Source organism: Giraffa tippelskirchi, chromosome 4 (genome assembly GCF_054371585.1).
Source record: "Giraffa tippelskirchi isolate mGirTip1 chromosome 4, T2T-mGirTip1v1.2.pri, whole genome shotgun sequence".
Taxonomy (NCBI): Eukaryota; Metazoa; Chordata; class Mammalia; order Artiodactyla; family Giraffidae; genus Giraffa; species Giraffa tippelskirchi.
Genome location: NC_137278.1, coordinates 40,265,954 through 40,290,040, shown reverse-complemented (window position 1 = coordinate 40,290,040; position 24,087 = coordinate 40,265,954). Strand labels below are relative to the sequence as shown.

The following is a 24,087-nucleotide window of genomic DNA, read 5'->3' as shown; positions in this document are numbered from 1 at the left end:
CGGATTTGGAGGGTGGGTTGGCTGGAAGCTTTGTGTTAACAACTGGTGAAAAGCTTGACCTTTGCATGACCTAGGTCAAACAAACCCCCAACTCAAGAGCTCTCCTTTGACATGGATACCTGTTTGGAAAAAGGGACCAAAACGGGAGGAATGAAGATAAAATTATGTTCTGGACTTGCAAGCTTGCTTTTTTAAACATTCTAGTTCACATAACTATTTGGGGGCATAGCGTCATTGTGGAGTATCATAAAGGACCACAAACGTGTTTGTAGCGTCAAATGGAAAAGATGATCGAGAAACATTCCTTTTTTCCTTCCTTCCTTTCGTTCTGTCTCTCTCTCTCTTTCTCTTTCTTTCTTTTATACAAGCAACACATAGGGTTCTCCCCACCCACCATTGCAATATGATCTGGGTCGTGATTCACAGAGTTGAATGAATGGGCTGAGCTCCACTGATGAAAACATTTGATAATGTGGAAAATAAAAGCCCTGGCAAGGAGGAGATGGCAACACTTCCATTGTTTGTCCCCACACTTTGTTTTTATAGGGGTTCTCACAGGAACAAATAAATTGGAGTAAATAAAAGCAAAATAGCACTGTGAGTCCATATCGTGGCCTCACACATGCTCACGAGTCAACTTTGGCAGGAAACTAGCCCAGGGTCTGTTCCCGACCATTTGCGTTGCATCTTTATCTCTCCAGTTCATTGTTTGCCTCCGAGTGCTTAAACCTCAACTTCCCAAGTAAAAGCTTCCTGTTGCTTGCTTTTAAATATAGTTTTGTTACAACAACAACACAAAAATGAAGAGATGTGTTAAGGAAGCTGACTGATGACAAAAGAAATAAAGCAGATCTAGTCTGCTGTGATTCTGAAACTTCAGGGATCAAATGCATGAGGCTAGTCACTCCTGATACAATCAATCATAGTCCCTTTTGGCTACTCAACTAGAGGAACCAACCCTCTGCCTTCACAGGAGGTCAAGAGTGAAGCAGAACAATGAAAATGGTCAGCATTTCTGACCTTTTGCTGTGTTTGGCTTCACTTAAGTTTTAACTTTAAAGCTTTGTTTGTGGCTGGAATTTTTTGTGCTTTCAGTTGCAGGTTTGAGGAGATCACCCTTTATTAATTATGCTCCTGCTTTGAGATCCTGTAATGTCAGGATTTCTGAAAAATTCTATCCATGCCTATGGAAAATATGGTTCTTATTCCACCTTAATGGATGAGAGTTACTCAGATACTTCCTGCAATTTTGGAGGAAAATGCAGCAGTTTTCTCAGGACTTGGATATAAACAACATTGTTTATGCTGTTTCCACTCTTGTAGTCCTCTGTTTGTGCAAGCTCTAACACAAGTGGGTCTGTTTTGCATTTTAAAAATTAGTGCATGTTTTTAGAATCAATCTATCAAGTTAGACCAAGAAATGCCATAAGAATGCACAGTTGGGGGCAGTCACCAAATTCTGACTTTCAAAACTTACTTGACAGCCGTTTACAGCTCTGTTTCTACCCTCGTGTGTGAGCCTTGGTGCTCTCCTTTAATGCCATGATGAAGGCAACTGATACTGGTCTCTGTGCTCTATTCATTGCATAATACACTGAAAGCTGCATCAGAAAATTATTAATGCCACTCAAATGACCTTTTTGGAAAAATTGAAGTATAGTTGATTCATAATGTTTTGTTAGTTTTAGGTGTGCAGCATAGTGATTCAGTTCTATGTATACACACACACATACAAACTTTTTCAGATTCTCTTCTCTTATAGGTTATTACAAAACATTGAGTATGGTTCTCCATGCTATACAGTAGATCCTTGTTATTTATTTTATATATAGTAGTGTGTTAATCTGTTACTCCCAAACTCCTAATTTATAACCCCCCTTTCCCTTTTGGTAACCATAAATTTGTTTTCTCTATCTGTGAGTGTATTTCTGTTTTCCAATGACCCATTTTTTTCTTTTTAAAACATTTTTTTATTAGAGTATAGTTGATTTACAGTGTTGTTAGTTTCTGCTGTACAGCAAAGTGTATCAGTTATATATACATATATCCACTCTCAATTCTTACTGAAGAATTCAGGAGCAACAACATTGTTGTATGTACATTTCTTTCTTGAAGCGATTTATTGCTATGACTCTATATATTTTTGGTATTTCTTTCTTAAAAGAGCAAAGGCAAATTAAAAGGAAATTGTAGGAAAGCTAACTTCCATCAAATGACCCTTTTGAAAAGAATACCCATCATGCCAGAATGTGAACAGTATTGTGAAAGTATAGCAGAGTACAGCTATTTAATAATGAATCTGTTATAGTCTCTAGTAATACAATGAATTAACATCTAAGGGAAAGGAGCTTATTAAGACATGAAAAGAGTGAGCAAAAACTTAACCTGTGTGTGTGTGTGTGTGTGTGTGTGTAATGAAGGAAGGCCAAGTGGAGGGCAGCTGTGGGAGGCCCCCTCGCACAGACAAGCTGGAGAGGCTCCTCCAGTACCCTTGAAGTCCTCCCAGAACAGAAGAGGGAGCCAGCTTCCACTCTCTGAACTCTCACTGCCCTGACAGACACAAGACCATGTGTTCTGGAGGGGAGAGTCAGAACGTGGAAGATGACACATGTATACCTATAGCTGATACATATTGATGTATGGCAAAAACCATCATAATATTGTAAAGGAATAATCCTCCAATTAAAATAAATAAATTTTTAAAGAAAGAACGTAGAAGATGCCTACAGGTTGATTTGGCCCATGAGGGCAGGATGCGACTTCTTTAACAATTTTCTAAAGCAGGACTCGGGGTAGAGTGCTGAGATCTTAATCCTTTATCCAGCTGTATTTGCCAAGTGCAACACTGCACAAACATGATCGATAACTCTTTCATTCAGTTGCCTTCTCTCTTGTGCTCTTGAGAGACTGTCTCCTGGGCACTAAGCTAAGAAAATCACTGCTCTCTTCTGGCTGGGTGCAGCAGGATAAGGATGTCAGGAGAATGCAGACTCTCCTTCCTTTCTGCAAGTCTGTAGCTGATTCTGGGTTGAGCATTCCCAGCCCCCATCTGCTTGTTTCTGGAGATCCTTAGAGCAGAAGCCAGAGAGAGAGAGAGACAGAGAATGCGCTCCTTGGTTGTTTTTGCTGACCTGACCTCCTATCTGATGGCCAGACATTTCCACATCAGAGCGAATGAAAAGAAGGGGTATACAGTGACTATCACTCATTTGTAAGAACCAGTTGGAAAAGTCTTTGTCCTGTTCAGGAGACTGGAAGTTTGTGTCATTGTTCTGAGGAGAGTTGCATATCCTTGTGTACGTTGTTGAACACATTTGGGGGGTCTGTTACTGTACCCTTACTTTTGGATAAGTTGTCACCCATTCCCATGTAGGTAGGCCTACCTTGTCTTCATAAAGAGGAGTCAGAGGAAGCCTGTGTCACCAAGGTTGGCTTTCAGCCTTGGGGATGGACCTTGGGACCATGTCACCGGTCAGAGAAGCCCATGTAGCCCAAGCACATCAGTGGATGACCCATGATAATAAAACCCTAAATTGCATATGACTGGTTTGTCTGAGAGATCACCTGCTTCCCTTAGCACCCTGAGGCAGCTGGAAACAGCAGACATGGTGGTACTTACTATTCCACAGTGTGATCTTGAAGGTATTATTTGGAGCTGAACCTGGGGCCCAAGCCTCTTTCCATCTCTCCAGGGTCCAAGCCTCTCTCCATCTCTCTCATCATTCTCCCAACGATACAGTTGTTACCATTTGGACAGAAATGTATACTTTAGTTCTGTCTATTGTAATCCCATCTCTCTTAGTTTACCATGGGGCCTTGCTGTTTTCCTAACTATAATATCTGTACCTTATTTTATAGTTACATGTTGCATGCTGAGTTGCCTTAAAAACAGAGATTTGGTCTTATGAAAATTGTTAGTACTGTGGTCTTTACTTCTTTATAAGTGAATCCCCCATTTCAACTGTTTCTTTAGAAAATGATCTTGGTTTTCTTCCACCATCATATCAATAAAAATAAAGTAAGCCAAGAAGTTATCATTACTTTTCACATAGCCTGTGTGGAGTGGTTACATGGGACACCCACTTGTTATGATGTGAATTTTCATTCACTGAAAATTAACAGGAACAAAATATTCCTGACCATTTGATTTCCCCCTTTGGCCACACATTATGACTCCCCTAACAGCAAACCACACCATCCACTGTCAGACACTCTCTAATGCTCTTTCTAATAAATAGAGCAACTAAAAATACGGATGTTCTTCATTAAATGTAAAATGATCATTTTAACTGCTTCTACTCTGAGTGACCATCCATCACTTAATCAGACCAATTTAAGCAGAGAGAGAGAGAGAGATTGAAAATACAAGTGGATCATCTGTCTGTATTTCATTTGGTGGCAATATGAGTAGAATTTAAGCTTCAGATGAGTATTTAGCCATCTCATTGTTTCCTGTGAAAGTGTTACTTTCTTCAGCATGTACAGGTGGCGGTGTAATAGGCTGTCTGGAAACACAGACTTAACACAGACCAATGAAGATCATACTTCACTAGTTTACTTCTGACAAAAAAGGGTTGCTTGATGTCGGGATTGTCCCCAGCCTCGTCTGTCTTTTCCATCAGTGGAATCAGCCACTCAATCAGTTGTTCCAGCTGCAGTAGCTCTCCTCCTATAGACATGAGGGTTTTGCAAACTCACAGAATATATAACCAAACTCTTTGTTAAATTTTCCTGATAATGTATTCTGTATTTTCCATGTATATGAAGAGAGTGGAACTAACCCAGGCAAGAAGTTGAACTTTTTTCTGTAGGCAAGCAAAAGCTGTAAAGATAAATGTGCTTTCTGACTGCCCCCCTCCCAATACATTCCTGCATTAACTCTCAAGAAACGTTGTGCATTTAGGATCTCAGTCTGCCATTCATTCAACAAACACTGGCTGCCTACTAGTGGGAGGGCCTAAGGATACACAGTGGTGAGCAAGACACACTGCTGCTGCTGCTTCTGTTGCTGCTAAGTCGCTTCAGTCGTGTCTGACTCTGTGTGACCCCATAGACGGCAGCCCACCAGGCTCCCCTGTCCCTGGGATTCTCCAGGCAAGTACACTGGAGTGGGTTGCCATTTCCTTCTCCAATGCAGGAAAGTGAAAAGTGAAAGTGAAGTCATGCAGTCGTGTCCAACCCTTAGCGACCCCATGGACTACAGCCTACCAGGCTCCCCCGTCCATGGGATTTTCCAGGCAAGAGTACTGGAGTGGGTTGCCATTTCCTTCTCCACTGACTGTACCCAAATTTCTTAGAGTTCAGTGGGGGTGGCTGGAGGATAAACAGGCCATGGAGAGACTTCCCTGGTGGTCCAGTGGTTAAGAATCCGACCTGCCAATGCAGAGGACATGGGTTCCATCGCTAGTCGAGGAAGATCCCGCATGCCGTGAGGCAATTCAGTCTAAATGCTCTAGAACCTGTGCTCTGCAAGGAGAAGCCATTGCAATGAGAAGCCTGTGTGCCACACCTAGAGAGTAACCCCTGCTCACCACAGCGAGAGAAAGCCATGCACAGCAACAAAGACCCAGCACAGCCAAAAATAAATAAAACTAACTAACTAAATAAATAGGCCATGGAAATATGGTGGAACACCCACTGTAATTGTAGGTGCCTGGAATATGCATCTACTTCTGTCTTGGAGAATCATAGAAGTTCTCCTCAAGAAGGGGCATTTTTATACTATTTCACGTTCTCCCAAGAGTTTTCACATGTATAATCCCACTTGTTCCTCACAACGCCCTTTTGAACCAGCTAGTTCTTTATTACCACTGTGGATGGACGAAGGAGGACTCAGCAAACGGAATCACTTGACAAAGGCGACACAGACAGGAGGGGCTGCCCTGGAATGTCAGAACCGGGCCCTGGCCTCTGGGTCAGTCATGAGTGCCTGTGTTTGGGGACGTAGGGGGAAACTTGGAAAGATGAGAAATAGTGGCCTGACGTTGTGAAATCACTATGTGACCATCTGGGAATTTGGCCTCGATTCACTGCCAAGTTTAAGAAGACCTGGAACAACCATTTCACATTCAAATAGCCCAGGCAGAGCTTCAAAACACCCACTTTCCCATATTAAAAAAATAAGGCAAACAAACAAGCACGAAAGAGACAGTGAACATGATCACTTAGAGCAGCTTTCATAATTTCAGTTGCATCCTTTCTTTTGTGATAACATGGCCCCAAATAGTCACACACCATGTGTTGGAAGTTTCTAGGCTTCTCTGACGGAGATCATCTTCCCATAACTGATTCTTCTAAGTTATGTATTTTTAACCCGATCACACACATGTCTTTGCACTAGTGAGGGGACCAAATCTCTAGTTTTGGGACTGCAGTGACCCACGCTTCAACTTTCAAGTCTTTTTGCTCAGGCCAGACTGTGCCTTGTGCCAGCTCCTGTTCTTCCTGTGGTTGTCTCTCTTCAGTGAGATGGAACTCATTGCTCCAAATATTGCAGAGATGCCCAGCTTTTGGAGAATTCCTTCAGAGAGGTTTCTGGAAGGGAGAATTCCTTGGGTATGCATGAGATACAGAGAGGAGGGCTATGTTTCCCACATCTGTTTCAGTGCCTGATATGGAAATCGTATCTCACCCAACATCTGGCTTGAATGGATGCAATTTGGGCCTGTCTCTTGGGTTAGTATGCCGGATGAGAAGGCAGGACATGACCTAGAAGTTAGGCTAGAGTCTGGCAACTCAGTGCCACTGGGCAGCAAGAGGAGGCTGGGGAAGGGCGGAAGCATCCTCACCCCACCCCACCCCCGCCCTCTCAGTTATTAAGAAGACTAGAGCTTGGAGCATCTAGCCTCGCTCAGTAGAGAAGCTGGCAGCTGGGTGGTCCAAGATATAACATCCAGAGGGAGTAGCAAGCTCAGGCTGGCATTTCAGGATACCTAGTCTGATAGGTGGGGCCAGCAGCAAGGAATTCTAGGCCAGAGGCCAACTCAGAAGCCAGAAGAGGCTGGGATTGGGCTTCTGAGGTCTGTTTTTTGAAGGAGAGGATCCCTCCAGCTGGGAGCAGTATTCAGTCCTGGGAAAGAAGGCTGGCAGGGGTTGAGGGATGGGAAGGGAATAGAGACTCCTGCCAGCTTGTGGTCAAGAGCAAGACCAGACCCAGAAGAGGACCAGGAGCAGAGAGGGGAATCCAGAGACATGCCTGCACTGGAGGACGTATCGGCATGAGGAGAGGGAGTAGGTTGGGTGACTTTGGGTGAAGGTGAATCTACGTCTGGGAGAGTATCATGGGACCGAGGCGGCTTTGACTCTTCCAGTCTTGTGGGAGGAATGTCTCAGAAACTGAGTGGGGCCCTGGGTCCCAGGTAGAGCTTATAGAGAGGCAGCTGCAAGGCTCAGAAAGAGGAAAGAACAAACTGGAGAAGAGAGCAGGTGCTGGGTGCATCAACCCCCTTTCCATGGGAGGGAAGGTCTCAGCTCCTCCTTCCTGCCCCAGGTAGATTTCAGATTAGCATGTAGGTGACATCATCACTGAAAACCACACAGGTCCATCGCTGCCCTGCCTTGGGTCCTCTGTTCCAGGCTGGTATCCATGAGGTAACCTTGTTTGGATTTCTATACCCTGCCCCCGCCCAGGAGGAGAGATCTCCCTTTCTTTGATACGTAAATGGTGAGAGAAAATCAGCTCTGATGGGAGCCTGTGGTCCATCCATCTCCTTCCCACTCCTCTCAGGAGGAGCAGCCTGGCCGCACCTGTCCCGAGTGGACTTCTGATTCCAGAGCGTGCGGGGGTCTCCAGAAAGGGTAGTCTCCCCCCTTCCCCACATACACACAACTTTCCTACTAGCAGAACTTCAGACTCCTGAATGGAAAGACACTTGGAAGCCATAGTGTGATGCTAAGAAATGTGTGCTCTGTTGTATTTTATGTCCATGTCCTAGGCATCGACATTTTTGTCATTTTGTAGGTGACAACTCAGAGGCCCTAGGAGGTGGCAGGGGCCTCTGTGGGGTGATGCTCTAGCTAACACAGGCCTCCCCTCTGCATTTTGATGGCTGGTTCCTCAGTTTCCACCTCTTAAGTTTTTCTATATGACTTTCTCTTTTAATTTTTGGAGGCACCTTCAAGGAAGTCCCCTCACTGTGGCTATTTTTGACACCCTCCCATTCCTGTGTATGTTCTCCAGTTCCGTAAACACTTGGTATTTGTTTTCTTTCTTGTGCATTTCAGAGGTGGTTTTTATGCTTAACCTTTCCCCATTCCCTTTGCCTAAGGAACAGTCACTCACGTGGCATCTGAGATTGCTGCTTCTGTATCTCCTTTTTCTGTAATTTCAGTAGAAACAGTATGATCCAGGAGCTGTTACAAAGCCCACATTATGGGTCAGACTTTGTTCTGCTGTGAACGACATGCAGCCATGAGAAACGACACTGTTCACTCTGGAAGATCTTTCTAGAAGCTAAAGAAGTGCACCTAGATCATCATCATTATCTAATTGAGTGTTAAATGGAGAGACTAACTCTGGAGTTTAGAGGTTTAGCCTTGAGCCAGATCTGGATTCAAATTCACTGGGAACTCTGTTTGCTTGGTTAGGTGGTTAGATGGCATCACTGATTCAATGAACATGATTTTGAGCTGGTAGACAGTACAGGACAGAGAAGCCTGGCATGCTGTAGTCCATGGGGTTCCAAAGCGTCAGACATGACTTAGTGACTGAACAACAACAAAGAGCAGGCTGTTTCCTTTTCTGTGTGTTAGGGTTACTGCAAGGAAGACAAGAGATAATTCAGAAAAGCACCTAGCATGGCATGTGCTCTCTGTGCAGCCTGTAATCATTAGTAAGTATGAGTTATTTCTATTGACTACTAAAACAGTCTTTGAAAGATCCATAACACATAAGGGGTTTTTGAAATAGGGAGAAATTGATTTTTTTACTGTGATAATTTAGCTTTAATGTCTAAGGATTTTGTAAGAATTAGTTAATTGAAAATAAAGGCTAGACACCATTTCAAGTATCTAGTAAGTGCTCAATAAATGCTACTTTTTATCATTATTAACATAGTCCATCCCTGGTCTTTCTATCTGGACAAGGGGATAGATTTCTGCTGCTGCTGGTGCTGCTTAGTTGCTTCAGTCGTGTCCGACTCTTTGTGACCCCATGGACTGTAGCCCACCAGGCTCCTCTGTCCATGGAATTCCCCAGGCAAGAAAAGCGGAATGGGTTGCCATGGCCTCCTCCAGGGGATCTTCCCAACGCAGGGATCGAACCCAGGTCTCCCGCATTGCAGGTGGATTCTTTACTGTCTGAGCCACCAGGAAAACCCAAGAATACTGCAGTGGGTAACCTATCCTTTCTCCAGGGGATCTTCCCAACCCAGGAATCGAACCAGGGTCTTCTGCATTGCAGGCGGATTCTTTACCAGCAAGGGATGGACTATATTTGACAATTAGCCCTGTAATTCTTTTTTAAAAAATGTTTATTTAGTTATTTGGCTGTGTTGAGTGTTAGTCGCGGCACTCGGGGTCTTTGTTGCAGTGCACACTGGCTTCTCCCTAGGTGGGTGTGGGCTCCAGAGTTCGCGGACTCTCTAGTTGTGGTGCTGGCTCAGTTGCACTGCTACATATGTGATCTTAGTTCCCTGACCAGGGATTGAACTTGTGTCCCCTGCATTCCAAGGTGGATTGCTAACCATTGGACCACCAGGGAAGTCCCCTAACCCTGTTATTCTTTAGAGTATCTTGATTTTCCTAGACCTTAAAAATACTTTCTTATCTGAAAGAACTCCCCCTCTCAACATTTGTAAATCAAGAACAAAACCTTTGCTAGTGACAACCACTATGGAAATATTTAGAGAGCAGAGGGCAAGATATCAGGAACGAACCTGTTGGGGTGGGAAGTGAGAACCTGTATTAATAAAAATTGTTTCTAGTATATCACCATCCAGCCATGGGCTGCCAGCTTCCTGTGATAGGACTCTTTTTAGACTGCCCTGCCCACCCTTTTTACTCTGAAGCCCACCCACAGAGTTCCACATCACTTCAGGGTTCTTTGGGGAAATTGAAGAAAAGAAAAAACGAAAAACATGTGCCATGCTAGGAGAGTGGGTGTATTTATTTTGGAAAAGTTTGGCTCCTGGAAATGAGAATGGGATTGGGGGAGGAGCTATGACAGGAGTGGCAAGGACTGTTTCCCTGCTTGGGCTGAGGGGCTCAAGATAAACGTTCCCTTGTTCAAAGAATGTCCTCCATACCGAAGTCACCACAGGGACTAGAATTCACCGAGCTGAGCCACCGCTGCCAGGTGTGGAGTTACACACGTAATGCAGCTTATTTTGCTTCATCTGCCCAATAACTCTAAGGTGCAAGTACTATTACTATGGGCTTCCCCAGGTAGCTCAGCCTGTAAAAAAAAATCTGCCTGCAATGCAGGAGACCCCGGTTCGATTCCTGGGTCGGGAAGATCCCTTGGAGAAGGGAAAGGCTACCGACTCCAGTATTCTTGCCTGGAGAATCCCCATGGGCAGAAGAGCCTGGAGTGCTACAGTTCATGGGGTCACAAAGAGTTGGACCCAACTGAGCAGCTAAGCACAGCACAGCACTATTACTGTGCTCATTTTTTTTCCGGTGGGGTGAAACTGAAGCTTGGAGAGGTTAAGTAACTTGCCCAGAGTCACACAACTAATAAGCGGGAAGATAGGACTTCCATGAACCTAGGCAGTCCAACTCCAGAGGCTAAACTGTTCTCTTAGAACAGCTCCAACACCTCCGATAGAGGAGGTGAGAAGCAAGGTGTAGTAGGTGCTGAGGCGATGAGGAGGAGGAGGACTGTAGCACTCACAGAAAGAAGAGTCACCAGTGGGGGCATCCTGGCTTATTTCTTCGTCCTGGAGATATAAGTGAGGTTGCCTGCTCGCATGAGTACCTGAACAGCCTTGCCCTCAGCCTTGTCCAGCGGATACAGGTACATTTCATCGTGTGGAGGGATGGGAGGCTGTGCCCATCTTGCCCTGTAGCTAGGCATCCTCAAGCACCTGCTGGCTTTTGGTGTCCCAGAAGGGAAGATGCTCCAGAGCCTTGCCAAGATGAACCTCGTGGTCCTTGGACAAGCAGCACAGCATCCACATCTCCTAGGAGCTTGTTAGAAATGCATAATCTCAGGCACCTTCCCTGCTAAATCCAAACCTAGACTCTTTTTTAAAAAAAAAAAAAAACTTTTTATTTTATATATTGGAGTATAGCTGTTTAACAATGTTGCAATAGTTGCAGATGCACAGCAGAGTGACTCAGTCATGCATCCGCATATTTCCATGCTCCCGCAAACTCCCCTTCCATCCAGGCTGCCACAAAATCCCTGGCACACATTAAAGCTGAAATGGCACTGCTCTAAAAAGTTTTATGTTTACTCTGCCCACCAAAGACAAGTCACCACTCTTTGGAGTGTGCTGATTTTAAATGGCAGGCTCCTGTCCCCAATTAATTGAGCGACTGATGTGTGTGGCAGCACACACCTACACAAGAGCTGGAGTCTTGGATAATCAGAGGAAAGAAGGTTGGGTGTCTTCACAGACACATATCAGTAATTCTCCATCCTCTTCTTTCAGAAACAGTTTTAGATGGCTATAAAAAAAGTGAATAAGTGAATAACAAGTGTTTTTTTAAAATTACAATTTCTTTCTTGCCCATTTTCCTGCTACCTCTACTTCATATCTCTTCCTTCTCCCCAAAGACTTGCTAATCTACATTTCACAACCTCGTTCAATTTGACTTTGTGTGCAAAGAAATCTGTGCAGAATATCATCTCTTTTTTTCCTCCTTGATCCATGGCATTTCCTCTCACTCCAGCTTCTGTCCCAGGAGGTGGGTCCCACTCTCTCATCCACAGTAATCTGCCTTCCGCTGCCTTGGTGCCCTTACTGTACACACCATGACCTTGCCTCACACTTCCTCATAAACGGAGAGCAGAATAAAAGGGCATCAGTAAGGGATAAGGAGGAGAGCGCCCACAAGTACTTGGAGGGAATATCCCCAGGAAGCCAGGCCAATCAAGATGGACTGATGCCCCACATTTAACCAACTCAGAGAGCTCAGCGCCAAGGCTCTGTTCATCCAGCCACACAGACCAGAGAAGTGAGAGCAAACACAGAGATAGAGTTCCCACAGAATGGAATCCATACTTTATCCTGGTTTATCTGGAGTCATTCAAAAATAATGTGGTCCAGATGAACAGAATCCTCCTTTTTTTTAAATAAAAAATATTTTTAAAATATTTTAAAATGTAGGGGCGTTTTTAATGAAACTGCCTCCAGACTACGTGCATGCTCTATCATATCTGATTACAATCAACTTAATAATTGAAAGTCAGTAGATACATGAGTTATGGCCTTGCACCTTATCTTTTCTTGTTTGTACAGCCTCTTTAGCATTTGTGGAGCTGCTTTCCTCAAAGCTAAATGGCTCTGGTGTGCTGTGCTTTTTAGGTGCTTATTTTTTGCCTGTTAATCATCCTATATTTTTACAAAGATTTCAGCCTACTATAAAGCAGGAAACCAGATGAGTAAACTTTTAAAAACTGTATCTAAAATAAACATAACAGTTCTCTGATTAAGGAGCTTTTGGTCATTTCTCTGTGATAAGTCTATGAGCTTTAACTACATTTAATCTGTGATTTTTAATCCAGTGGTTCCCAAACTGGGCTGTACATTTTAATCATCTTGGAGCTTTAAAAATCGCTAATGCTGGACTCTCACCCTCCAAAATACTAGTTTAATTGGTCTGGAGTACAGCATAAGGCATCAGCATCTGTAAAAGCTGCCACGTGATTTCTTGTGTAGCCAAAATTGAGCAACACTGCTTCTAATCTTCATGCCAGAGACTTTTTAAAAAAAAATCCTACTTTTCAACTGTATCCTATACACTTTTTGAAGAAATAACCTGTTTGATAAATAAATGTTTTCCTATCTGTGTAAAAATGTGTGTGTGTGTATGTGCGTGTGTGCACATATATACATACACACACATGCAGAGCGTATAGAAGAATAAAAATAAATTATATGGCAAGCTTTTGAAGATATCACAAAGTAAATGATGTGTCTGCCTGTCTGTAAGACCCCACGAGTGGCATTTGTTTTTTTGTTTGTTTTTTACTGACAAATCATTTATTTTCATGGTAATATAGAACTTTGTGACCATTCACTAGTATATATTTAATATATTTTGGGAGGAATATTTCAAGCAATGAACTTGTCATACACCAAAAGTGAAGTAAAGTGTTAGTCGTTCAGTCGTGTCCGCCTCTGTGACCCCATGGAGCTCGCCAGGCTCCTCTGTCCATGGAATTCTTCAGGCAAGAATACTGGAGTGGATTGCCATTTCCTTATTTTATTAGTAATGTCATACATTACTATAATATTAAAAAATAGGCAAATGCTGGGTCCTAAAATACTTTCTGAGATGTTGATTCTGAACAAAATTTTATGGTTTTATACTGTTTTACCTTTGCAATTGAAGTGTGTTCTCTTTTTGTTTCTTGGAAAAAAGTCGGGGATTTCCATTTTGTTTTATTGTTAGTATAAATACATAGATTTCAGTAATATTTTGCAGTACACTCACATCCTGAAGTTTCTAAGACTTCATTAAGAAGTTATGCTGTTTTTGCAGGGATTTTCCATGGTGTTTGGTTGTAAAAAATTGCTGAATGGATGAAAAATGAGTAAAATGTGTTTTTTCTTCTTTCCTATTCATCATTACTGTTTGTTTTCTGTGTGTAGGCAACTAATTTGCTGTTGTTCCTCTGGAGGGGGGATTTCAAGTCAAAGAGTCACACTGAATTACTAGAAAAAGGTATTCCTATCTCAAAAGAACAAAGTATACAATGATTTAAGAAAAAAAAGTGGAAAATATCTAATTTTTGCTATAGATGTATTGTCCACTGTACTCTTATTTGTATGAACACTTAGATAAACTAAATCCAAAGTAAACTATAAATATGATTTTTGGTTGACTCCAACTGACAATCTTACTTTCCATGAATTTAGAAAGTTCAGTTTCTTCCTTTAATCCCATCAACTACACATTGAAACTTTAACAGATTTTTTTTTTTTTTTTGGTAATCTGTAAAAATCCAGCAAATATTTTCATTCTGGGTCTCAGTTATTTAGTAAATTTCCTTCTTTAGTTTTCACTCAGTTATGTTTTATGCATTATTTGAGTCGTCAATGAAGATAGCTTAATGGAATGTGTGATTAATGGGAAAGAAGTTATTCCAAATATATTTCAACAGGCTGGCAATCTCTGAGTAATAAACACCCAAATTATGAATGACATACACACCACACACACACACACATGTCCAACCTGGATCTTTTACTCCTGTTCTCCATGCTTTACATCTACAGGACCCATTTAGTGCCATCATAGTTTCTGCAAGAAGCACTTGATTTCCTAAATAGAGGCCGAGGATTGGGGTCAGGGGGTGGGGGTTATGGGTTGTAACTATCAGTTAGGGAAGTGACACTGGGCTTTTTTGAAAGATTGGCATCCATTGATTAAAACACACAAGCCATATATATTTATTTTTAACTTTATATCTCTTCATGAAATCCTGTCATTAAAAGTTCATTTACTTTAACAACTCTTTTAAAAATTCCAGCACTTCTGGAAAGGTGAGAAAGGCATCGATAATTCATTCTGAGTCTGAATTAATTCTTTCAGTTTGCCGGCTATCTGAAGTCTGCCTCAGGTCACCTAGACTGAAAGGCTGGGTATTGTGATTGGCAGGAGGTGATGAGTGGGATTTCATAACAGGAAGAGAATTGGTCGGGTGATGTGACCATAGTCACAAGTGCTTCTATAAGGCATTGGGATACTTGGAAATTCCAGGAGAGGGAAACAATGTAGCAGAGGAGAGATACAAAAAAAAAAAAAGAGGTACTAAAGACAATTACACATATTCTAGTATTTTCCTAGGCTGGCTCTATGCACAGAAATATGAGAAGAAACTCATCTTCCTCCTTATTTTTGCACCTTCTGACTTCTGTACCCAGGGCTCACGTGTCAGGTGGAACTTCATTCGCTTAATGAATTACTTTGGCTTTTGATGAACTAGACTTGGAAAGTATCACCATTCATAACTTGCTTCTGTGGGAAAATATGTCCTGATGTCCAAGAGACCTGCTTACAAATTAACTCCAGAACGTAATGGGTGCCTAAATAGGGGTCCACCTGAATAGACTCTTTGTTTTCCCATTGTCCCCTCATTCTCCAATCTTGGTTTAGAATGGAGAGATTTCTTAGGTTGAACCAGAAAGAGACATTGGAGGATGAGGCTTTATGTGGTAAAATTTATATAGTATCAGAGAATGCAATGGAGAAGATACTGATGAGCCCACAGAAATACCTTTATAGGTCGCAACTCTGAGAAGCCTAGGGACAAACACCTAAATCCTGACCATGGCCCCCAAGACCCTGTGTGGTCTTGCTCCTATTTCCAGCTTCACCTCCTGTTGCTTTCCCAGATCCTGGTACTGTGGTTGTTTCATGCTTTCTCCAGACAGGTAGGGCCCCTGTACGTGCCATTCCAAACTGCAATATTTCCCTTCCCTCTGCTGTTTCAGGCTGCCCACTACCGAGCTGACTTTTCTCTCACCTTCAGATTTCTGCTCCAGATCACTCCCACCTAAGTCAATGTCCTTTGTTTCACACACTCATGGATTTATATTTCTTTCTGATGTAGTGCAGTTGTACACTTATTGCTGTGACTATTCTGTTTAATATCTGTGCCCTCTAACCAGAAAGCACATAGAAACAAGGACTCTTTCTGATTTGGTTCACCGTTTGTATCTCTAGGGGTTGGCATTCATGTTTGGGACATAGTAGGAATTCAGTACATTTTTGTTAAATGAAAGAATGAATGATAAGAGTGACAGCTTGTGCAAAAGATGGATATATATCCAGAGCTCATTTTTCAATGCTACATTTACTCTTTAAAAAGGGAGACAGTAGGTTCATAGAGAGAGCTCCTGCTTCCAGGCTCAGCTTCTCCATCTCTTCCCTGGGGTTTCTGTGATATCAAGAGTCCACTAAAGGGCAGAGTGAGACTGTGAGCTCATTCCACAGTGGTTAACTATTAATAAATATTTGTCATAGTTAAACAAGCCTAAATTCAACTAGAAAGGAAAAGCCTCATAGTGAATTTCTGTGAAGCCAACCTTAGAAAGCATAGCTAGATATTTCTTTTTATAAGTGCCAAGAATATGTTTACTTAAAGTTTGCTCTTCTTGATCTCTTGATCTTCTCCTCTGCTCCCCTTTCCTCCAACTTTTTGATCAGTGCCATTGCTGTATCTGTCCCACTGGGCATTTGCAAAGTCTCTTCTAGGACTCAGCACTGCCTGTTGTTGGGCAGGTACCAACAACACCTCACCTTTGTTTCCAAAGGAACTACCTTAACAATTTCAGGAAAGCTGTGGTGGTTAAATAAAAATATATGAGAGTCTGCTTTCCTTTGTTATTTTTCTTTGATCAACTGAGAATCCCTTTGAACTAAGAACAAGGAAACCTTCAACACCTAAGGATGAGAAGAGATACAAAAGAGAAGCTGAGTTAACAGAACCCTAATCAAAGTTAAATGTAGAAGTTAACCATTGGATTTAGACTATTGTATATGTCTATTGGCTGTAGATTTGGAGATATAAGAAGTTCACTCTATTTCTTTTGAAAATGCGGAAGAAGGCTTATGAGGGTGTCTTATGTTTTCATGTATCTTGCAAAAACCTTTCTGATGTCTCCTAGGATCCTGTGACATGTCAGTTTGTAACAGTATCAGATATTAATGTCCCTGGATACCTGTTGCTGAAGAATTGCTAAGGCAGATGTGGAGGAGTGCTATGGGAAAGATTGACACATAATTTGGCTAAGCCAAGGGAAAACCATAGTTTTGCATGTGCACCATAGCTATGAAGTGTGAGCCTGGCGTCTGAGCTCAGGATCAAATTGTCTGCTTGAGGACGGTTGAGATTCTTTGCTAGGATTAAACTGGGAGATTTGTCAAGGGTAGTGGAGGGGCAGTGATATATAATTAATTCACTGAGGGGAAAATGCAGAAGAAAGCAAATAACTCTTGCTTTATTTTTTGATATTGAACTCAGGAAAAATGAAGAAAACAGCAAGCATTTTAGTTAAGTAAATAGTTTTAAGTTGTAATTGCAGGGAGAAGAGATGTATTTTTCAAGGGCTACAGTAAACATTATAAAGAAGTCTGATACTTCAACTCTTAGTTCATCTCTTGTCCAAGATTGCTTAAAAATTCTTAGGAAATTTCCCAGCTTTGGAGAATGCATTTTTAAATGTCTTCTTATATTTTATTGGTGAACATTTTTCAAGAATTTCATTTAGGTGTGTTTCAAACAAAATTGTAACAGCGGGAAATTGAAACTTTGATTTTCTCCATGCAGTGAAGAAAAGTGCATTCACGCATTCATTTAATAAGCAATTGACAAGGTTGTGCCCTATATATTGGGGTGGCTCTGGGATTAGAGAATTTTAGTGAGGAGTATCACCAGGTCCCTGTTGTCACATATTCTGTGGTCACACTGAGGGAACATATATGGAAATCAGAAGACCTAGTAGAGTATAATGTATGTTTGGGTAGAGGGATGTGGGGAGAAGAAAATTCACTCAGAACTGAAGTGGAGGAATAGTAAAGATTATTAGAGTCTAGCAAAGACTCCCTAGAGGAGATGGTGGTTGAGCCGAATCTAAAAGGTCACCAAGGAGTTTGCTAGGAAGGATGCTACAGGGAAAGGGACTAGCCTAGGACTACACACAAAGGGATGTGAGAGAGCCTTGTGTACGGTGAGATCCTGAGAAGGTCAGTGGACTCAGGACTGGGCTGGAGGTAGGGTGGCCAGTGCAGTGCCCGTGGGGATCTGGTGGAAGACAGGCTGGAAAAACACCCCAGAGAGAGATCATGAAAGGCCTTCTATGCCAGGCTAAAAAGTGTGACCTTTATCCTGAAGGCAAAGGGCAGCCACAGAAGGATTTTAAGTGCCAGGGTTATACGATCAGAAACGTGTTTTAGAAAAATCATTCTGGTAGCTATTTAAACATTCTAAATGAAGACAAAACACCTCCATAAAGCCTCTGAAGTATTCTAGCTGGTCCCTGAGAAAGGCTTGTCTATAATTCTCACCATTTATCCTCTTAACATAACACAGAAACATTATCCCCTCTGACTTCTGGCTAAGTAGACACACCAGGATCTGGAGAAGTGGGTTTGGGGTAGGTTTTACATTTTTCCTAGCAACCTGGCACACCCAGATAGCCCGACTACAAAGGAAACCTGACCTCCCCACAGCTTAGGGATGTCTGCACCAGTGGCCACTAGAAAGGCGGGAGTGTGCTTGCACCCCATTTAAGAGTTGAATGCCATATTCTTTCGTGAAGATGTGCTACATGAGAAAACAGACAAGAGAAAAAACAGAAACCCTTAATATTTAACCTTGAAACCAGGAAACCCTAAAATTTAACCACCTCTCAGCATGACCTGTACAGTTCTAGGCAAGCTTTGAACTGATCATTCACACAACTTTCAAGGCACAATAGAATTGACTCAGTATTGAAAGATGGTGGTTATCACTGACCTTGATTTTTGAGTCTAGGTACATTCTGGGGACAAAGACTCTATCTCTAAACACTCAAGGAGGAGAAAAGTAAAGATTAAGGAGAGAATGTGGGGTGAAAAGATGGAGTCTCAATACAGAGTTGTCAGTGAAATGATTTTGAAGCAGGGGTGGTTTCCAGCTTGGTTTCTAGCAAAACAAGAGGGTCCACAACCTTACACGTTCTTTTGCCCTGGCAGTTGAAAGTTCATCTCCCTAATTAGGAGTTTTGCCCCTATGACATAAAGAACCCTCTGACTGACAACCCACTTTATTTCTACCTGCTGGTCCACTGCCACGGGAAGTGCCCAGCCCTTGTGATGTAAATATCAGGCGCTTTTGGGTGTTTTGTTTTTGCCTCCCTCAGAATAGGTTTGGGGTACTGGCAGTCCTGGAGGTAGAGAGAGAGTTAGGAGGGGAAGAAAAATGGAAGTCGGGCTTTGACCTGCCAAGGAAAGAGCCCCCGCTGACACGGTCAGTCTGACCCATTGAATGGTCTGAATACGATAAATGCCGCTTTATCCTGCCTTGAAAGGCACGAGATAGCACAGTCTAAATGCCTGGGCATGCTTAAATAGGCGACCAGGGATGTTTGAGTTGAGCGTGTTTGAAATCTGAGCTCTCTGACAGCCTGGGAGCTGTCACAGGTCACCTGCCTTGCTCCGCTGGGACGGGCCCAGGTCTCACAAGAAATTGTCCGTAGACGAATTGTAGTACAAATTCCTTTCTTTGTTGGTTGGCCTCTTTCACTAGACCATGGCCTATAAAATTTTGTAAAAACAATTCTTAAATATTATTTGAAAGGGCAAATGGCCCACGCTGAAAGGTTTGACAGTTTGACATATAGTGCATGGTTTTGAGAGCTCGCAACCTGAAAAGTGCAGCCAGGATTCCTCCCCAGCTTGTTAGAAGCCTGGTGTTTTTTAAGCAGTGTTTTGTGGCCGCCCAGAGTTCCTCTGCTCCCAGCCATCTGACAGGCCAGGAGTCTGCTTCAGTGATCTGAAATCCTTTTAGACTCATTTGTGAGTGAGCAGGAAAGGGAGCTGGCACCTTTGAATCCGGCATCCGAAAAGCACAGGACCAGGTAGTGCCAATTAAGGAGCCATGCAGATGATCAGATCAAAGCAGATGGTGGTGGAGTCTTCCGATAGCGCCGGAGCCAGTGCCCAAAGAGAGAGGAGCCCAGAGTGGCACTTCAGTGAGGGGGCGAGGGGGCATTTGAGTGGCCCGGTCTCATCAGAGCCAGGGAAGTCGCTGGGAAGTGGCTTTCTGCATTAGAATGTACGTGTGCGGTTCAGCGCCCACGGGCTGCCTCTGCATCGCCAAAGGCCATTTTCAGGAGCCTCTGGCCCCTCAGTCACTGGCCTGCTAGTTAATTGCCACACGGACTTCATGACACATGGGCAGATAATATGACATTTTCGGTTTCTGTCACTAGCAAACGCCACAACGTTGCTTGCACTAGTTGCTAAGAAGCTGTCAGAACCCATTAGCAATTGGCTAAAGTCGCCCTATGGCATTTCCTCATAGCATCAGCAAAACGAGCATAAATCACCCACTGGAGCCTACTGCTATCCTAATGAGGCTGTAAGCTTGTTTATGGACTAGCATCATTTTTATGATTATTTCCACCTTTTCAGTTTGCCTTCATTTGGCGGCAGGAGAAGTCAGCTCCAGGAATGAAGTCACTGCTGACATTTTACAAATGTGGTTCAGAGCCACTGCCTGCTGCCGTGTGGTCGGCCGGCGGTCCTCCAAGTTTGTTTAGTGATCTTAAAAATAAAAAAAGGAAATAAATCCTCCGGAGGCCGCAGAGAAGTGACTGTATCAAATTGCAGTGTGGATGGAAATGTGCAAGGTACAATTGACCATTGAGACTTTCCTCTGAGGTGGAGACGTTCCGAGATCAATTTTCCAGTTTTAGAAAGTGGAAGAGGTTGAACAATTTATTAAGATCTATGAAAGCGTTCGCTTTGAGAATTGTCTGTTTTAGTCTGCTCTCTTCCTTCCCCGTCCTCTCCATTTCCCTAACTTGTGTCAGGAAGGAGCAGGGTTTATTGTTTTAGGCTTTTCTGAACATGCACCAGTATTTACACTGGATTGAAAGCATTTGCTTCCAATGAAAATCTTGTCTTAGATTACAACCCAGCAGTGTAATTTCCCTCCCAGATGGGAGTAAAGTAGCTGTATTTGCCTAAAAACAGTAGGAAGAACAAACTGAGCATTAAGCCAAGGCTGTTTTTGGCTTGAGCTAATGATGTAATAGAAACCTTTTATTCGAGAGAGGTCACTGCCAGGGACTGAAGGGGGTGATCTGGCTCTTGCTTGAAAGGTTTCTCCATTGTATCTACATAAGTCTTCACTTAAAAAATTCTGTTCCTAATGCTTCTGCTTTCATACAGCAGAAATAAACAGGAAAGGTTCTGGTGAGTGTTACCCATGGAATGCAGAAAGCCTTCCTCTCCTAATGGAGTATATAATTCAGGTGCCCTTAAGGCACGCTTTCAGGAATTCTTTTGCCTGAGGTAATGGGAAGCTAAGGCTGCTTTAAGGCCTTGATTATCTATTGATGCACAAAGCTGGAAAAAAGTCATCTCCTCTGGATTATAGTAGATATTTCCATAAATTATCAATGAATTCTCTTCGAGGCAGGCACTAGGCATGGCCTGTTAAATTAATCTGAAGGGGTTTTGAGATAGACAGAAAGGCTATTTTTTTTTTTTTTTAAGGTGGAAAACAGTCATGGCGAGGTGATGAAAAACTGTGTCCTTAGGTTAGAAGCTTTTTAATCGATGATCTAGTAATATGTTTCTTTTCCTTGGTTACCTTTTGCATATTGAAAGTGGATTAGCCCATTGAAATTTTAAATGCTGTTGAGTTGTTTTCTTTTCTCATGTTTCTTTAATGAATTGTTATTTTATATGGTGAATTGCTTCTCTGAATAAAAAGCCTCTTTAAATATTGGACTTTCAAAGAATTTATTAGGCCAATCCAAGGGGACTCCTTATAAAACACTTGGTTATGCAAATAAAGGATCCTGTGAGGTGGAAGGAGCTGTGGTTTAGGGATGTGGGTGCCTGGCCCTGCCTGGACCAACAGCCCATCCCCCTTGGGCGAGTCACCCAGAAGGTTCACAAGTACTTTCTTCATTTCTACCATGAAGGCTTGGGCACTGTGGGTCTTTATGATCTTTTTCACTGAGAACACAGCTACAGTTCTGTGGACTTTTCACAGAATATATGATTTTTTTAACAAAACTTTGAATAAAATTAACTTATGGATTTTAAATTGATAAAATCAGTTAAAATGTTTGAACTTGGGGAAACTTCTAAGATGGTGAGGGACAGGGAGGCCTGGCCTGCTGCAGTCCGTGGGGTCGCAGAGAGTCAGACACGACAGGGCGACTGAACAACAACAAATTGATAAAAATTCAACAGAAAAGTTTTGTATTTGTGGCATATGCTGTAATCCTAGCAGAAATGTGAAAATCACTCTGTTACTCACCCAACAAAGTTTTTAAACGTCAACTCAGTCAAGGTAATTGGGGGAACAGTTTTCTTTTTGGAGGGATGGGGAGAGTTTCCTGAGGGAGCTCTGTTAAGAGCAATGAATTAATGACAGGCTAACTACTTTAGATATGACTGAAATAGCTTAAATCAAATAGGGAATTCTTTAATATCCTGTGATAAATGATACGGAAAAAAACATGGAAAATAATATATATGTGTGTAACTGAGTCACTTTGCTGTATAGCAGAAATTAAATGCAACATTGTAAATCAGCTATACTTCAGTAGAATTTTTTTAAAAAAAATAAGAAATTCTTTTTGTGTGTAGAATTTAGATAAAAGAAGCTAAAAATACAGAAATTCATGAAGCAATACGAAGGAATCTGAGGCTAGTTTCCCTGTATGGATTTGCCAGGGTTCTTTGAGCCATGTGGATGGGTGAACACAGGGAGTGTGTTAGCTTGTTGCTAAGCCTTCCTTGCCTCTCTAGCTCTTCTTTCTGGGTCGAGATCAACCTGTCCCTCTCTAAAAGCCAGTAGCTTCCACCTAGAGAGCTAGGGTACCAGTCTGACAAAAGCTAAGCTACTTTTTTTTTAGGGTAGTAGCTTCAGTCCACTGTTTTCCTTTTTAACTTTTGTGCCTAAACTTCAAGTGTTTACTTTCCATTTGTACCTTTTGCCTTGTTTTTTAGACAATGTTATTATATAGGCTGAAATTTCACCTTTTTTTTCTTATTCAATATGCCATTTTAAAAGGAACACTACATTTTTGATTTTGTATCATAGACCCCAAAAATTATCTAGAAGAAACAACTTAAATGTTGTGACAAAAATCAATGGAAAAATAGGATCCAATGTGCAGGATTGTGTAAGTAGGTGACTTTTCAGTGAGAAAAATTTAAATCTAGAAGAAATTTCAGAAACTGCCTGGATTATTAGAGGAATACAGTCCCAATGGACTGTTAATTTAACATCAGTTTGTTGATTTGAATAGTCATTGTTTTCCAATAAAACAATTTCAATAGTTTTTCCCTTACTATACTTGAGGCTCTCTTTCTATGACAAGAAAAATTACATTCTATTTGAAGCATTCCTATGTTAAACTGCTTATATGATGGATTACCTACATTTCCACAGCCTTCTTTAGTCTTAAGATAGATCACTTGCGGAAATAGTTGATATCTTAAATGCATCTTCTCACAAGTTGACGTCAATGACTTTATGTGGGATTTGGATACTCAGGCAGGGACAGCACCTCTATTCATGGCTTACACCATATTTAGCTCCCCAGTAGAAGTTATACTTAACATGTCTCCACTATCCACATGTGAATAGTTATCATAGCAACAAAGCTACTAAGGAGATTGGGTATTCCCCTCCATTCCCTTTAACCTTTCCCACTGTTCCTTGGAAGAAGTTCCTTAGACCTGACTACTTTTGAGCCTAGGCCTTGTTCTTTCTGTCTTAATAAAAAAAAGAAAACAGTACCAAATAAACTATGAATCACTGATATTGCTCTTTTGGTTTTGTTTATATCCAAAGGCATTCTATTTGAATAAAGCATGTCAAGGTAGCATCAGTCAAAATTTGATTCACTATGTTTGCAGGTGATGGCTTGGACAACAGTGTAGCTTCCCCCAGCACAGGTGACGATGATGATCCAGATAAGGACAAAAAGCGTCACAAAAAGCGTGGCATCTTTCCCAAAGTAGCCACAAATATCATGAGGGCGTGGCTGTTCCAGCATCTAACAGTAAGTGGATTCTAAATGACATATGTAAACTAAATATGGGCAATGAACCAGTTTTGATAGAAAAAAAATGGGGAAAAATGATCCCTCTGGACTTGAATATTTCATAAATCACTGTGTGCCCACAGTTCTTACAAAAGTGTTAGCACTTGTTTCCTAGATCCATACCCCAAGTGAGGAG

The 24,087-nt window shown here is 42.1% G+C and overlaps 1 protein-coding gene across 8 annotated transcripts in view; it reads left to right on the top strand.

Moving 5' to 3' along the window:
* MEIS1 (Meis homeobox 1) overlaps nt 1-24,087 on the top strand; it is a 140,530-nt gene that overhangs the window by 54,904 nt on the left and 61,539 nt on the right. For all 8 annotated transcript variants that reach the window (XM_081484003.1, XM_081484002.1, XM_081484000.1 and 5 more), the window contains one exon: nt 23,764-23,909. In XM_081484003.1, the coding sequence (XP_081340129.1) occupies nt 23,764-23,909 (146 nt within the window). The remainder of the gene's footprint in view (nt 1-23,763; nt 23,910-24,087) is intronic.